The sequence below is a fragment of the Phalangium opilio genome, unplaced genomic scaffold, assembly GCF_054372755.1.
Source record: "Phalangium opilio isolate 3A_F unplaced genomic scaffold, DU_Popi_V2 ptg000009l_1, whole genome shotgun sequence".
In the NCBI taxonomy this organism is placed as follows: domain Eukaryota; kingdom Metazoa; phylum Arthropoda; class Arachnida; order Opiliones; family Phalangiidae; genus Phalangium; species Phalangium opilio.
The window spans coordinates 574,842-591,894 of NW_028324146.1; the positions used below are offsets into that span (position 1 = coordinate 574,842).

General features: G+C 43.7%; 2 protein-coding genes across 3 annotated transcripts; one reads left to right on the forward strand and one right to left on the reverse strand.

Moving 5' to 3' along the window:
- Window positions 1-75: 75 nt before the first annotated feature.
- On the reverse strand, window positions 76-2,220 carry LOC149712179 (uncharacterized). Its single transcript, XM_089845022.1, has 3 exons — window positions 1,554-2,220; window positions 457-672; window positions 76-290 (listed from the first exon to the last, which is right to left on the reverse strand). The coding sequence occupies exons 2-3, from the start codon at window positions 656-658 to the stop codon at window positions 160-162; spliced, it is 333 nt and encodes a 110-aa protein (XP_089701148.1). The 5' UTR covers window positions 659-672; window positions 1,554-2,220; the 3' UTR covers window positions 76-159.
- Window positions 2,221-5,328: 3,108 nt separating this feature from the next.
- On the forward strand, window positions 5,329-11,472 carry LOC149712180 (uncharacterized). Of its 2 annotated transcripts, XM_089844951.1 has the most exons (5): window positions 5,329-6,451; window positions 6,526-6,775; window positions 6,857-6,895; window positions 7,387-7,482; window positions 7,551-11,472. In XM_089844951.1, the coding sequence occupies exon 5, from the start codon at window positions 8,815-8,817 to the stop codon at window positions 11,263-11,265; it is 2,451 nt and encodes an 816-aa protein (XP_089701077.1). In that variant the 5' UTR covers window positions 5,329-6,451; window positions 6,526-6,775; window positions 6,857-6,895; window positions 7,387-7,482; window positions 7,551-8,814; the 3' UTR covers window positions 11,266-11,472. The 2 variants fall into 2 exon arrangements, with proteins under 2 accessions (XP_089701077.1, XP_089701075.1); XM_089844949.1 differs by having other exon boundaries at window positions 6,232-6,451; window positions 6,579-6,775; window positions 6,857-7,482.
- The last annotated feature ends 5,581 nt before the right edge of the window (window positions 11,473-17,053 follow it).

Genomic DNA, 17,053 nt, shown 5'->3' on the forward strand with positions numbered 1-17,053 from the left:
GAGATTCAAATTCCTCTATCACTGGACATAACTAAATAGTCTCTCTAAACACTAAAGCAACGTACGACGAAGAAAAATCACATCAAATATAATCTTTATTTCAAATTTACAGTACTAATTAGTCGTCTTTATGGAAACGTTTGTATTAAATGAACGAAATTAAGCTTCGATCAAGGACTCCAAAGTAACACAAACACGTTGGTTAGGATGGCAAATGAGGTTTTCAGCGCAACGGACGGTTGGTGGTGTACCACCGATGATGCCGGTGAAGGGACATTTCTCTCCCAATCCTGGAAGATAATTCGTTAGATTTAACGTTGTCGCACCTAACTTCCTAAGTGTTAAAGGGCTGCCAGCTCCAACTGCTCCGGGATGTTTCGAAATTACATCGCGACAGCATGTTCGGAGCAGATCAGAGCGGCTGAAAGAAAAACGGCTTTTGGAAGTTTTACTTACCCAATTCCACAATGCAGGCTGCACAACAACCACAGAAACCTCCTACTGGATCAATTTTGCCGTTCCTTGCAAGACAGTTCTCTTCGGACTCTAAATTGCAACGAACTAAGTCACAAATACCGGGTCGGCAAACAATGGCCTGGGCGGTAGCCCAACCAGCCACGAGGACAACAGCGGCAAGTAGAATAGTTTGGGAACGCATTTTGTTTTTTTATTCTTAGGAGAAACAGAACGATCAAAATGATTACACAGTCACCACGATACCGTAGCGCGTCAGTACTGTTTTTTTTGGCGATTCCAATCTGCTTGCTTATTACCAAAACCAGAAGGGGATAATGGAAGAAGGATGACACTCTGTATGCTCTTAATAATTTAGTTGCGTAATGTCATTCTTCCCAGGCTCACCCTCTTTTTGTTTGCTTTCCCACTCATCAAACTTTATTATGGGCATCGCACTATGGGGTGAATTCTATAACTGTTTGGTACTAAATCCCCGGAAATCAACCCACAAACCTTGATTGTCTTGACGTGGGACAAAAATTAACAAGCGTGCCTTGCCAAATAGTTAGGGGCTAATAGAGTAGTGATGAGGGGGAACTATTTATCGCGCATGTGATTCGGTTTAGTAACCTTGCTCCAAATGTTCCGATGTTGGGAAGACCCAACCAACAAGTCTTTTGAATTTTTCTAACGGCTCAGATCTCGTTCTCGGGTTTTGAGGTGAGAAAGGGATAACCTGATTGGCTTGATTTTGCCATGCGCAGAACCTGTTTTACCCCAAGAGTCAGACGCAAATCCACTCAGAAAAATGGGAGATTTGTTTACGTCGCTCAACGACAGATGGAAATTTGTCAAATTTGTTAGTCTCGTGATCCTATCCCTTAAATGGACACGAGACCAAGCCAACTTGTTTATCTGTTGGTTGGGTCTAGCTCGTCATCCCACACGGAGAAAAAAAATAAAAAAAACCCGCTTAGTGGTAAACTTCTCTCGAAGAGAAGTATTGTATACTTCGGCCAAAACTCAAACACTCAATATGCATTTTTGAGTGCAGTGGAGCACCCCATAGATAAACGCCCCAAGCAATAGCAACTTACCTTAATGGTTGAGACGTTAAAGTTACAAGGACTCCTCCGAAGTTTCGTGTCTCTTTTTATATTGCAATGATTATCTAATAACGCGGCACCTGACGCGTTTCCACGGCGGTCTAGACACTCAAACTAACCTTGAGCGCAGTTGAGGATGCTATGAGAACTTCAGCATCAGTAGGCCTAGATAAAGTTTTATAAAAAATAAGAATTTGATAACTTGAAATTATATTTCAAGACCATTATCGTGATCACATGGGTTTTTTTTATTTATTTGATGATCGGAGTCGGGCACAAAGAGGACATGAAGGTCTCGTGTTTTAAAGCAAAGCGCGGGTCCAGTTGACTTTCCTTACGAACTTCAGTTTTTATAAGTGCACTTATAAATCCCGCCCACTAGCCTTCGCCAAGCTAAACCCGGAGTTCAGGAGGAAAGTCAACTTGTAGGGGATCCACTGGAGCCGCGCTTTGTTTTAAATGTTTTCTGTGGTGTCCATTTACTATTACTGTTTCCGAGGATCCCGGGTGGTATCCCGGACTGTGGCACCGGGTGAAAATTTGGGTACAAATCCTTCCGCGTAGAGTTTGCAAGTTCTCTCCCGCTTGATAAAAGGAGTTTTCCTCCGCGGTCTAACCCGGTTTCTCCTTTCCATCAAAACTTGCAGAGATTAACGGTAATAGTTAGTATAGGGCTCTGTAGGTTAGCTGTGGCATAGGGGCTAGCCAACCCCCCCCCCTCTATGCAATGTAAAGGGACCCACCTGTAAACAAACCACAGGCTTAGGGTGGACATCCCTTCATAGACAAAGTTTAGATTATTATTATGATTACTTGGTGCACCCGAATATATTGCGTCGGTATCTACGTCAAGACCAAGTTGTGGGTCATGGGACTGGAGAGTGCCAAATTTAGCTAGAAAATACTAAATCTAGAGACGGTGAGAACCACGCCACGAGGCGTGCAAGTCCGCAACGCTAACCTCTTCGCCACCAGGAAGCTACAATTATAATCACAAGTTCATAAGACGCGTTCCATAAGTTTGTCACTAGTTATTGAGAGCTTGTCATGACGTAGGTGAAACGTCATAGATTCGAGGTAAAGCGACGCCTGGTGTGGCGCTGCTCTCAAAGGGGGCTTCGTAATGCAAACTAAATAGGAAGATGGACTGCAAAACCGAGTCGTCGTCATTCTTGAACTAGCTTGAGCTACAAGTCTCTAGCGTTACGAAGTATAGGTAGTGTAGTCATACCAGAAGTAAGATAAGGGACTAGAAGTATCGAGGTAACCAAATTCTTCACTTGGCGAAAGTGAATATTCTTGATAAGACACCAACGGTTGGCCCTCTGGTAGCGATTTCTGAGTTTTCCCTCCAAAACGTGAGACGCTCGTGGCGGTAGACGGCCGAACTAGATTCAAGGAGCCCCGTCCGTGTTCCACGGCTTTAGGTTGAGGGGAAGGGGTTAGGAAATGTTTTTGGAACTCGACCAATTTTGTTTCTCTCTAGTGTAGGCGCGTGGGAAGCGGTGGCATAAAATCCTCAAATTTGTTCACTAGTGCCAGGATCTATTACCAATGCTAGAGCACTTTACTTCTAGTCCCCTTATCCTTCTTCTGGTCATACTTATGGAACATATCACTTATAAAATTATGCTATAATTAAGGTTCACTATGGTATTAATAATAGTTTATTAATTATTTTTTTGGGGATATGAAATGAGAAGCGAATATTCCATAAAACTGTTTGATTTTATTATTTGTAATATTAAATCTGAACGACCTTTTTTTGATAAGCAAATATACAAAAAAATAAAGCAATTAAGACATTTGAAAAATGTGTCAAAAATGATTTCCTTACTACGCGGCCTTATAAAACACATTTCCACGAACCAGAAATTACACTTAACTAATTACATACGTTTTGCCTTCAATTCTAAAACGGGTGCTCTAATTTACACGTAAATAACAAGGGATTTATTTCAATATTATTACCCTACTAAAAAGTCCACAAGAATTGTGGCCTATTTTGGTTTGAAAAAACGTACGTCATGATGACGTCATGCGAGGTCTTTCATTGGTCACTAACGGCCAGTAATTATATTCTAGTTTAATTGAAAAATTTAACATCGGTATTTTCGACTTCATTTGTGTTTAGTTATTTTGACGAGATTTATTTTTCCCGTTTCTGTAATGTTTGGCCACGCCCCCAAAGGTCACGATGACGTTTTATTAATCTGTCTTCTCTCCCAAAGCCTTTGCCCCTTTGAATTTCCATCTTCATAAGTTTAACCTTGCACAAAAACTCAAACTGTAAACTTAATTTATAAGAGACTACACGTGATTTCTTTTCATGTTTAACTTCATGTATTTAGCGGCCATGTTTTCATTTCGAAATAAAATACATAATGGGAGCGGTCAAAACTCAATGTTTGACCAACATCTTTGCACTCTAAAAAATCTGTCACTTCTTTAACTATAATAAAAAATTTCAGCGATTTTCTCTCGCAATACGACGTGCCGGACTAGAATGGGCTGGTCAAAAGCTTAGCCCCTCCCATTTAAGTTCAAATACCTGTTGGAGTTGAAAAAAGAAAAATCCCCCAATTTCTTGGTAGTAACGCGAATTTATAAAGTTTTTCATAGAATACGCTGTGGTGTGCTAAAGTAGGCGGTACAAAGTTATAGCCCCTCCCATTCAAGTTCTACACATGTCCGGTTTTGACCATTGCTTGGTAATAATATCCCATTCAAGTTCTACACATAAGGAATGGCCAATGTCCGGTTTAGGCCATTGCTTGGTAATAATATCCCATTCAAGTTCTACACATAAGGAATGGCCAATGTCCGGTTTAGGCCATATAAATTCATAGTTTTTTTACTCGGAATACGATGTGATGGGCTAAAGTAGGCGTTACAAACTCATAGCCCCTCCCATTCAAGTTCTACACATGTCCAGTTTTGACCATTGCTTGGTAATAATATCCCATTCAAGTTCTACACATAAGGAATGGCCAATGTCCAGTTTATGCCATATAAATTCATAGTTTTTTTACTCGGAATCCAATGTGCTGGGCTAAAGTGGGCGGAGCAAAGGCTTAACCCCTCCCATTCAGGTTCAACACATCGCAATATGTATAATACAAAAATCTCGTGATAGTACAATACCCTCTTTCATGGAAATAATAAGTATTTATAAAATTTTACACAGAATACGATGTACAGGAATAAAATGGGCGTGGCAAACTATTAGCCTCTCCCATTAATTGTACCACCATAGAATACATGTGAAAATATTTATAATCTACGGATTAATATGAATTAATAAGCTCTAAAATTCAACACGCGCATGCGTAGAATACGTATTGAATTATTTCCAAACTAAACAGGTCGTGTACAAACAGGTGATGATTTTAAAGGAACCTCGTAGCAAAATGACCCTCCCCCAAAAACCTTACAATAAGTGAGTGAATATTGAACATAATACAAAATATATTAGATTTACAATAATGTATTAGATATTATTTTACATTCCCTCCAACAAGTTTTATCTATCTAAAATTATTTACAAATTTATTTGAAACCGAACAGAGTGATATTCGAGATGCCTAATTCGTGTCGTGCTTGTCAAAAATTTTAATTTTAATAACCTTAATTAATTAGTTCAGAAGGAATTAAACGCAAAACAATTAATATTCTATAAAGGAAATCACGTGTTTATATGTAAAATCAACTTTAACTTTGGTTTCCTCGATCGTTAGCTGCGGAAGTTACGTAACTTACGTTTCATGTTAAGCCCCTAGTGGAAAAAATGATTGGAAACCAATCGGTGACAAATTCGATCCTATTGGTGTTTGAAGATTTCTATTGGCGACCTATAGGAAATGATCTGCCAATAGAAGTCCATTTCATTCCGATAACCATCCGATTGGAAATTCTATTGGGAATGAATTGGGGTTTCTTGCCATTTCAAGACCATTACATATCCAATAGGTTTCCAATAGGGAACTCTATTGGACATGTATTGGTCATTTTTGCAAATTAAGGTCCTTTTAATTCCCAATAGGTTTCCAATAGGGAACTCTATTGGACATGTATTGGGCATGTTTTCAAATTAAGTTCCTTTTAATTCCCAATAGGTTTCCAATAGGGAACTCTATTGGACATGTATTGGTCATGTTTTCAAATTAAGTTCCTTTTAATTCCCAATAGGTTTCCAATAGGAAACTCTATTGGACATGTATTGGTCATGTTTTCAAATTAAGTTCCTTTTAATTCCCAATAGGTTTCCAATAGGGAACTCTATTGGTCATGTTTTCAAATTAAAGTCCTTTTCATTTCCAATTGGTTTCCAACAGGGAACTCTATTGGACTCTATAGGAGAGGCCAACTAGTAGGCGCGCGAGAAGCCAAAAAGGGTCACGGTGGCGCCGCCAGACGGCGAGTAAAGTAACTAAAGTTCAAACAAATTATGGCTCTATAACGTGTGAAAAAACAGGTATTTTTGGGAAATCGGAAAAAAGACAAATCTCTAGCATTTCCTTTATTATTTTTGGAGTTAGGAGCGATGCAATCAATTATTAACCACATGTTTCGATTTGTTGTTCTTGACATGGTTTTGAATTTTTATTAAAACTTTAGTTACTTTACTCGCCGTCTGGCGGCGCCACCGTGACCCTTTTTGGCTTCTCGCGCGCCTATTAGTTGGCCCCTCCAGGCTCTCCTAAAGAGCCCATAGCTCGTATCCTTCCTCCATGGCCATGCTCGTTTCTCTGGTCAAGGTTTAGCCCGCTACAACGCTCGATAAACTCAACTCGACTCAATTTCAGCGTTATTATTGGAATTAATTCATGAAATCCGATTAAATCTTGCTTCAAATAGGTTTCTAAAGGATATTCAGCAATTTTCTAATGGTAAGAACAACTTTATCACGTTTTTGAAGCTTCTAAAGTACTGCTACTCGCTAAGCCTTGGCCCTTGTTTTCAGAGTTTGAATTTTTAGAATCTCTAAAACGACATAAAAGTAGTTTTTACCTTTAGAAAAGTGGTGGATATCCTTTAGAAACGTATTCATTAGAAATGAACGAGACATTTTTGATAAGTTATATTGACGATGATTAGTGATGAACGTAAAACGATGATTAGTGATAATGAACCTCAAGAGATAGTCAAAGGCATAAGAGATCATGAGCCCCAAGGGATGATGAGAGATGGTGGGTTAGTGAGAGTAAATTACGGTAAGTTTCTTCTAACACACAAGAGTAGACTTCCCTATATAGTCTCAATTTCTAATAAATTAACTCTTAAATTGTTACCAGATGATATGTCTAGTGATGACGAGGAGATGCGCAGTAAAAGTATGATATTTTTTCTCTTAAATTCTTAAAAGCGAATAGGTCTTTGGAAAAATTATGAGTTCCACATCATAATTATCATGGATCTGTTTAGATCAAATTACTTGTTTTTTAAATCCATATACAAGTCAAAAATAGTAAGCTTCTCTCTGAATTTTATCTTCCATCAAAATGCAAGAGAGAAGCTTACTAAAGGCTCCACCCCTACATAACGCGCTTACCCTCCCTTTAACATATAGTTTTTCAAAAACTCTGTAGATTAAAAAAGTGGATTGAAACCATTTTGCTTGTGCCATATTTTTAATGTTAATGTTTCAAGTGTGGGTGTGGGTGTGTGTGTGCTTTTTTTGGGAGGCTTTTGTGTCATTCTCAGTTTCTCACAAATTCATATTGAAATGTCAGAATGTACAAAGTGTTATAAGGTGTAAATGAATTGAACTCTTTTGCACAATCCTAAGTGTTCCAAATAAATCTAACGGGGAGTTTCATTATAGAAGCTTGACAGGAACATCGTCAAATAGGTTCAAAAAAAACTAAGGCGTTAGAAGCGAGGCCATCTCTTACTCCACAAAAGGTTTCGGCTATTAAGAGTAAGTTTAAAAAAATGAAAGCTTAAAAATTTGTATCAATCATACAATAGTAACTGTTATTATTGCAGGTAGTGTTCGCTACTACGCCAAGAAAAAGGGGAAAGATCAGTCTGCCCAGGAGATGGCGGCTAAGGCAGTTGTAACGGGGAGCCCGTTACCAGGGTTCACCACCAGATGGAGCAAGGTACAATAACCCCAGGGATCCCCGCTAGACGGCGCCCATTCCCGGAGTACTGAACCTTGGACCTGTCGTCTGCTCAAGCCCCGGATTGGACGATCCCCGAGGCCAGAGGGGATAAATTCAAAGGTAGCCCGGGAATCAGGGCAGTTGGAGCGGTACCGGGATCAAGATCAGTTAATACCTTTTGTGATATAAATTAGCTTTATTTACTTGTTTGAATGTTATTTCACGGATTGTTTAAATATTAATTGTACTAACGGATTGTAAATAGAAATTAACCGGATTGATGTGAAAATAAATATAACTAATTAAGTGAAACTACGTAGTCGTGTGATTTCGGGTATCAACGAGAGCGCGCGATTACAATTGGTGCCCCGAGTGAGGACATAACTTTTGAATTTCGCGCCTTTATCTCCCGGATTTTGTGTTTAATACGGACTTGCGTTTTATACGGACGTCTTTTCACCGAGTGAACTTATTGGTATACGACTGGACTTGTGGGCTGATGTGCATCTTAGTGTGTTCCTTCTGCACAACGTGGGATTGGAACACCCTACAGTGAGCCCCTGATCCGGCCTGGGGGGATCTTTGAGGGTGTTCCGCAGACATCGGGAACACTCTACCAGCACGGACACCCAGGACTCTACGACGATAAGTCAATCTTACGTATTTCTTTACTCGGTTTTTGTATACTCCGTATGTTTGCCCCGGTAAGCGTGAGCAAAGGAGTTGTGTAGGCTTCCCCAGTAGTCTCTCTCTCTTTTTCGTGGGACCGCGTGATAGGGCGGGGCTTAAATTTCTCCTTGTGACGGAATTTACTTTATCTGTCGGAAGCCATTCCACGTTGACCGCGATTGATATCGTATCATAAGATTTTTGCGTCCGACTACGAAGACCCGTTTTTGTTATTATTGCCTTATTAACTGATCAACAATTTTTTCGGTAAGGCGATGGATTTAATTCTTACCTAGAAATACTTTGTTGTATAAAATTAACCGCGGTTCTGTGAACCATTTACCTTAAGCCTCGGTCATTATTATCACGGGCTGAGTCATTGCGCTTAGGTTTAGCCTATCTCCAGGGGCCGCCAACTTGGGCCTTGGACTTTTTTTGTATTGAATTTATTTAATTGGCTTTTATCGATATCCAAAATGGGGCTTTATTTTCTTTTGGATCAATTAATTCTCCCGTATATTATTCCATTTGCGGTTACTGTTACCCTGGGTTATGTGGGTCTTTTGATATTACGGGAAATCAGTACTACCGTGGGTTATAATCGACATACCCCGTTACATGGATTTAATATACCCCCGCCTCGTCAAGGTATTAATCCCCAGCTGCCAATTGGCAATATTAAACAGACTGGGCCTCCCATACCCCTAACATTAACCCCTGGCGCGGGGTGTCAGGCGCAAGCGCATCCCGGCTCTTTTGACCTAATGGACCGGTTCCTTAAGGATTGTGATTTAGAATATCAGGGCCTTAAGGGCTCAGGACCCCCCCAGAGGGCAACTTCTAGTATATTATCCCGGTCGGCTAGTGTCTTACGACCCTCCGAGTTAGACGCTGTCGATGTTCAACAGCGTAAAGCCTGGCAAAACTGGGCTAGGATTGAAGCCGAAAGAATTCGGGCCCGTGTAGGTCAATTTCGTGATGATTTAGGGACGGGTGAGCCATTTCGGGAGCCACCGCGGGGAGTTACCCCTTTATCCCCTTTAAGGGCCCCCCCTCTAAGAACCTCATCGCCCTTGCATCAGAGACAGGTATTAGCCTCGGCCCCCCCTTTTCCCGTCGTCCAGCAGGGAGCTGTTAATCAAACCCCTTTCGCAACCCCAAGGAATCAGGGTGCCGTATCTATTATTCTGGCTGGGTCAAGAAATCGTAATCTTCGGGAGGAAGCCCCTAACATGGTAGCATCCGGTAATAGCTCGGGTAGGGGCCCTGTTCTTCGATCTCAGCATATTCTGGTGGTTAATCCACAACGAACACCACCTCGGGTAACTCACAGAGTAATGGGTACTAATACCTCTCCCCTAGTTTTAGTTCAACTACCAAGAGCCAATCATTTTCAAACACCGCCTCGTGTGACGCATCGGGCTATGGGAACTAATACCTCTCCCCATGCCCCTCTGGCTCAGAATATTTCTGTAGGCAATTTTCCCCAACCATCATGTTTTGTAATGCGTAGAGTTATCGGAACCAATACTTCACCGGCTCCGCATATTCCGGTGGTCAATCAGCATCAAACACCACCTCCAGTAATTCATAGGACGATAGGGACCAATCCCTCACCCCCTGCTGCTTTAATTCAGCATATTCCGGTGGTCAATCCACCTCGAACACCACCTCCTGTAATTCGTAGGACGATGGGGACCAACCCCTCTCCCCCTGCTACACCAGCTCAGAATATTCCGGTGGGCAATCCGCCTAACACACCACCTCGGGTAACGTATAGGACTATGGGGGTTAATCCATCACCCCCTGCTGCCCTCGTTCAGCAGGTTCCGGTGGTCATTCCACCTCGCACACCACCTCCGATACCTCGTAGGACGATGGGGACCAACCCCTCACCCCCTGCCACGCCGGCTCAGAATATCCCGGTGGTCATTCCACCTCAAACACCACCTCGAGTAACGTATAGGACCATGGGGGTTAATCCATCACCCCCTGCTGCCCTCGCTCAACAGGTTCCGGTGAGCAATCAGCCACTAACGCCGCCCCGAGTAACTCATAGAGTGTCTGGAACTACTACACCACCGCCGGTGAACCCCATTACCCCGGTACAGATAGTGGCCACCCCAGCCAGTGGCACGCGTTATAACCCGGTTCTGGGACCAGCCATTATGTTGCCTAGTTTTTCGGGTAGGGAGGATCCCAAAGAATATTTATGTCAAATGGAAATGTTTATTCGGTATCATAGGTTTACAGCTCAGGACATAGACTTATTTATACCCTTATCCCTAAAGGAAGATGCTCTTAACTGGTGGAAAAATCTTAGCCGCCATGCTAGTCACCCCGGGGATTGGGGATATTTCGTTCAACAATTCACCCAAGAATATTTGTCCTCCCGAAGAGACAGGGAAATTAGGATCACCCTCTATAATTTAAAACAGGGTATGGGTGAAGACCTACATTCATTTCGTAGACGAGTCATGCAGTTGAACGAGACCTTGTTGGAGCCAATTTCAGAACGTGAATTAGTCGAGGTTTTAACTACCAATGTTTTACCAGAAATCACCTTGCTGTTGCCGGTAGGTTTATGCCGTACCATGACCCAAGTGCAGCAAGAGTTTAGCCGTATCCAGAGTGGTTTAGACCGAAGGTATGCCCAGGGTGGAACAGGGGGTAATCCTTCAAATCCCAGCCCAAGGGTACGTTTTTCCGGTCCTACCGGGACCACGGGCAGTAATACCGGACAGACGAGTGGTTCAAATAGACCACCACTATCCCAGGCTTGCTATCGGTGTGGTAGTTTTAGCCATCTTCGTCGGGACTGCCCCAGACCTGCAGGAACACCTCCTCGCCCAACGCATCCGAGAAATTTACCCGCACTTCCACCTGTGCCCCCCCAAGGTCCGGCACCAGGTGCGGGAAATGCTTAGGACGCATCCTGTATGGGTCTCAGGATGTGCGCCGAAATACACAAGACCCGATTCATTTTAATTCCGTCCCGGGGGATCAGGTTAACAACAGTCGACTTAAGGGAATAGCGATTCAGATTGCTTGTCAACCATGTATTGCTTTTCTTGATAGTGGGGCAGACCACAGTATTATTTCCTGGGACTTTGCACATAAATTAGGAGTTCTGGCGTTAATGGTCCCTCAGTCGAAAAGGGTTAGGGGCGTACAAAGGGGTATAACTACGACTTCTGTCGGTTATATTGATTTAGAGATAGATTTGGGGAGGCAAATGGGAACCATACCGGTACGCTTTCACGTCCTAGAAGATATAGAATTCCCTATTATCCTGGGAATGGACTTATTGGACGAGCTGCGCGCTAGTATCGACCATGAACGTAACGAATTCCGGTATTGTGGATATACTCTTCCCCTTATTTATTTGAGAGATCATGCGCCCGGGTTCACCCAGAGCCAAGGACTCGACACTGGGACAGTTGACGTGGCCCAGTTAAATATGGGTCCTTTGACGGAACAAGAAGTAGGGGACTTAATCAAAATATGTCAAGAATTCTCCTCTCTTTTCTCCGGTCGCTCGGGTCGAACTCACCTCTTACAACACCGTATCAAATTAAAACCGGGGACTGTCCCTATCCACCGACAACCTTATAACCATAGCCGTATGGCTAATGAGGAAATAGATAATCAGGTCAGGGACTTGTTGCAACAGGGTTTAATCCGGCCTTCCGATAGTCCTTGGGCGTCGCCTACTATCGTGGTGGGGAAGAAAAACACAACAGAGAAGCGAATGTGTATAGACGTTACCCGATTGAATAGTGTTACGGTAGATGATCCCTACCCGGTGCCCCGTATTGAAGATATCATAGATTCTATGGGAAAGCCTAAATATATCACTAAGCTGGACCTAAAATCAGGATACTGGCAGGTAGAGATGCACCCGGATGATATCGAGAAAACAGCTTTTGTTACTAGGGAGGGGAAATTTGAATGGCTAGTGATGCCGTTCGGTTTAAAGAATGCCCCATCAACTTTCTCCCGATTAATGAAGAAAGTTTTAAAATATGCGAGACGATTTGGGGTTGGTGTATACCTGGATGACATTGTCATTGCTAATGCTAGCTGGGAGGAACACCTGGAAGCTCTGCGGTATGTGTTTTCTCAGCTGAAACACGCCGGTTTAACTCTGAATTTAAGAAAATCGAGTTTTGGTGTTTCTAAGGTTGCGGTACTCGGCTATGTTGTAAGTGCGCAGGGTGTACAGATTGACCCGGAGAAAGTAGAAGTCATTAAGAATTTTCCCAGACCACGAACAATGAAACAGGTTTCATCCTTTTTGGGAATGTGTGTTTTTCACTCCAGGTTTATCCCTCATTTCGCGGATCTTACGGCCCCTCTTAATCAATTAAAGCGTAAGCATCAGCGATGGCGGTGGGGTGACGAAGAGGAGAAATCTTATCAGAGTTTAAAGCAGGCTATCGCGGATGCAGCTATGTTACAGGCCCCAACCCCGGATGGAAAGTTTATCGTTACCACGGATGCAAGTGGCATCGGTATTGGGGGTATGTTAACCCAGATCCAAGGGGAAGTAGAAGTACCCCTTGCATATACCAGTCGCCTTTTAAGACCCCCAGAATTAAAATATAGTACCCCAGAACAGGAAGCCTTAGCGGTCGTAGAAGCCGTTCGTAAATTTCGCCATTATATAGAGGGCAGGGAATTTGCCGTCCTATCAGATCACCGGGCCTTATGTTGGTTGTTGAGGTTAAAAGATAAAAAGAGCAGGCTAATGCGATGGGCTTTGGAACTACAGGAGTTTATGCCGTTTGAAATCTTGCATAAATCGGGAAGGGAAAACGTGGTTGCCGATGCCTTATCTCGATGCCCGGTATCTGATTTGGACACTGTCAGTCCAAAGGTTTTAGAAACGGACGACATAGTTCAGTCGCCCGGTTCAGAGGGCCAGGACGTCCGGGTCAATATGGTATCGTGTAACCCGGTAGCGTTAGGTCTCCCGTTAGACGTGGCAACTAAGGCAGATATTAAGTTAGCACAGGCTAGTGATCCGTACTGGCAGTCTATTAGACAGGACTTAGAAAATGGAAAGGCGTCAAAATTATATGTACTAAAAGATGACATGTTATACCGGATAGCCCAGGGTTTTCAACCGGAAAAGGTAGTTATTCCTACCGCAATAGTGCCACGCATATGTCAAGCCTATCATGACCACCCACTCTCGGGTCATAGAGGTCGCACCGCTACGTATAAACGGGTGCAAGCTAAATACTACCATCCTAAGTTGTATTCCCTGGTTCAAGACTACGTCCGGGGTTGTGAAACGTGTCAGAGATACAAGAGTAGGAATACTAAGAAACCAGGTTTAATGATCCCTTCTCATAAAATCCATCCCGGGGACTTGGTGGGGATTGATATTATGGGTCCTTTACCAGTAACGAAATCCCAGAATAGGTTCTTAGTGGTAATAGTAGATTATTTTACCAAGTATGTAGAGCTATTCCCGGCACGCAGTGTTACCGCCCCTATATTATGTAAGATTTTATTACAGTATGTTTCACGTCATGGTACGATGACAGCGTTATTGTCGGACAATGGACCTCAGTTCATATCTGTCTTATGGAAGCGCTTATGTCACATGTTAAAAATTCAGTTAAAATTCACATCCCCTTATCATCCCCAGGCGAATATGACAGAACGAGCAAACAGGGTTATAGGTGAAATAATGAGTATTTATACCGGGAATGTCCATACGAAGTGGGACGAAAGCTTGCCCCTTATTCAGTTGGCCATTAACAGTGCCATACATACTTCCACTGGTTCATCTCCGTTTTATTTACATCATGGTTATGAGCCGACGTTACCCTGGGATGAGCGTACATTTGCCGGAGTCCCTGAGGACATAGAAGGAGAAATAAGGGGTTATGAGGATGGGCCACTCCGGGAATGGCAACTGTCCATTGACTTTGCACAGGAGATGAATGAGCAAGCGAGCGCTAAACAAAAACGCTTTTATGATCGGAACTATTCCGATGGTGAACTAGAAGTGGGGCAGTTAGTGTGGAAAGTAGGACATAGCCTGTCGAACGCTGCAGCTAAGTTCTCGGCTAAGTTAGCTCCAGCTTGGGAGGGTCCCTATAGAGTAGTCGAGAAGATATCCCCAGTTTCCTATGTTATCATGGATTTAGAGTCAGGCGCCTTGGCCGGTACTTGGCATATCAATCAGCTAAAACTGCTGTTGAACTGCCACCATATGTAACGGACCAAAAGGCTAGAGCATACATCGTGCGTTTATAAATTGAATAAAGTTACCTTTTTATATCGTAAGAACTTTCCTTTTATTCACAAGTGCGGTATCAATATTAAAACACAAACTCGATTAAATATTCTTCCCGCACTTAATTATTACAAAAAACCCGAACTGGTCTCTGCTAATACCCGGTAGCAACTGCCTCCTTCTCTAATCGTTCTCTCCTATTTATAGTAGGAGGCACGTCACACAGTCGAGCAGATGACGTCACAATCGTCGTCTGCTCGACTGTCTGCTTACATATTCCCCCTATTCGCCGAGACCAGTCCGTCCACTAATCAAATATTATCGTTTCCAAAATAACACAAGCCAACAAAATTATTTAAGTAAACAAAAGATAAACAAAGGTTAGGAAGAATTAAATTGCCGAAGTCCAATAAGTTCAATAGAAGGGGCGACATCGTTCCGGCAGCCGTTCTGGCGGCAAGGTCGGCAGACCCCATAGCCGACGCTGGGGATTTTGTCTCAGAACACGCCGAGGGTGTGGGCACGCACTGGCGAGATGTCCATGTCGGCGGCAACGGTAACATCGGCGAAACCTTGGACAGGCCCGGTCATTATGCCCCGCGAAAGAACAGTAAGGGCATTCCTGACTGCCGGACCTTGGCAACGGATAATAAGGGCACTGAGGGCGCCGATGGTCTTGAAGACCACAATGTTCGCAGGACGGCGGAGATCGAGAGCGTCGAGACGATAGAAATCGGGGACGTCTAGGCGACGGAGATCGATGACGTCTAGGCGACGGAGATCGATGACGTCTAGGCGACGGAATTCGATGACGTCTAGGCGACGGAAATCGGGGACATCCAGGCGACGCAGGTCGGGGATGTCGACGGCGAAAACCAGGAGAATGTGCCTCTGAGTAAGCCCGCGAATACCGTGGGCGAGGAAAAGGATCAGGAGACTGGTTCACAGGACGTAGGCGTTGAGGACTGGTTCGTATACCGACAGAGCGGCACTCATTACGTCTGATAATGACGAAAAGGTCACCAGCTGGGTCCGGTTCCATGTCCTGAGAGAGAAATATAATTAAAACGGGACTTCGGTTTTAATTAGCGTCCCTAAAGATTTCCTGCGTCGGAGATGCACCAGGCGTTGGTTCGGGCCGGAAATTAAAATTCTCCCGGTTAAATCCCCTATGAATATGGGATATATTCTTATAATCGGGCCAGGAGCGAAGTTTTATCCTCTTCGGCCCTGGTGTGTAATAATATACGTCATGGGTTTGACCCAAAGAAGAAGGCACCTTTCGGCGGACCACTTCCCTTGTCCAACCCAAGTTGAGGGGGACGAGAAGGGGACTAATTTCCTCTTCCTGGTCGCCAAGATCGGTGCTATCGGGATCTCCCAGGAGCGAAACATCATTTTCAGAGGAGGTACGATCACGGCGTTCCGTAGTGGAGGGTGATAACTGGGGGTCAGCAGAACTACTGGAGGTTGAATTAAAAGAGGGATTTAAATTATTAGTTAAAATCGGTAAAAGCTCAGTTGTAGTCGCTGCATCATCCTCCGGATCGGAAGTGACAACATGATCGTCCCCATCATCTATGACCAAAGGATCCAGGGAATCATCATCCTGGGTAACGAAATATTTAAGTTGATTTATGTGCCAGGTGCCAGCAGGGGCGCCGGATAGTTCGTGCCGTAAGACATAGGTGAGCGGGCTATGTTTACCAACAATGCGGTACGGGCCTTCCCAGGAAGGTGCTAGTTTGGCTGTGAATCCGGTAGCGGCTTGGGATAGTTTATGGGTTCTCTTCCATACGAGTTGGCCCACTTCCATCTCGGACCCGTTATAATGTCTGTCGTAGTAAAATTTTTGCTTGATTTGAGCAAGTCTTGAGAATTCTTCAGCCTCCTGGCGAACCCGCTGGAGTTCATGTAACGGCCCCCGTTCATAAGAGGTAATATCGGGCCCGTCAGCTTGCAGGCCTGAAAAATCTCGAACCTCCTCGTCTACATCCCATGGGAGTCGAGGGTCTCGACCGTATTGGAGGGAAAAGGGAGAATGTCCGGTTGTACTGTGAACGACGGAATTAATGGCCAGTTGATGTAATTCCAACCCTAAGTCCCAACGGTTATGACAGTTCCCAACATACATACTCATCATCTCACCCAACACTCGATTGACCCGCTCGGTGAGGTTCGTCTGGGGATGATATGGTGTGGTGAATTTCGTCTTAACCTTCATTAAACTGCACATAGAGGACCATAAGGCAGAAGTAAACTGGGCTCCGTTATCCGAACAGACAGCCTCCGGTGAACCATGACGAGAGACGTATTTCATGAAAACATTCCCAACGGTTATCGCCGTGATGTTGCGTACGGCTGTCAATTCGACGTATTTCGTAAAGTAGTCAACAATGACGACGAGGAATCGATTCTGCCTCTGAGTGGTCGGAAGAGGACCCATCATATCAATGCCAACC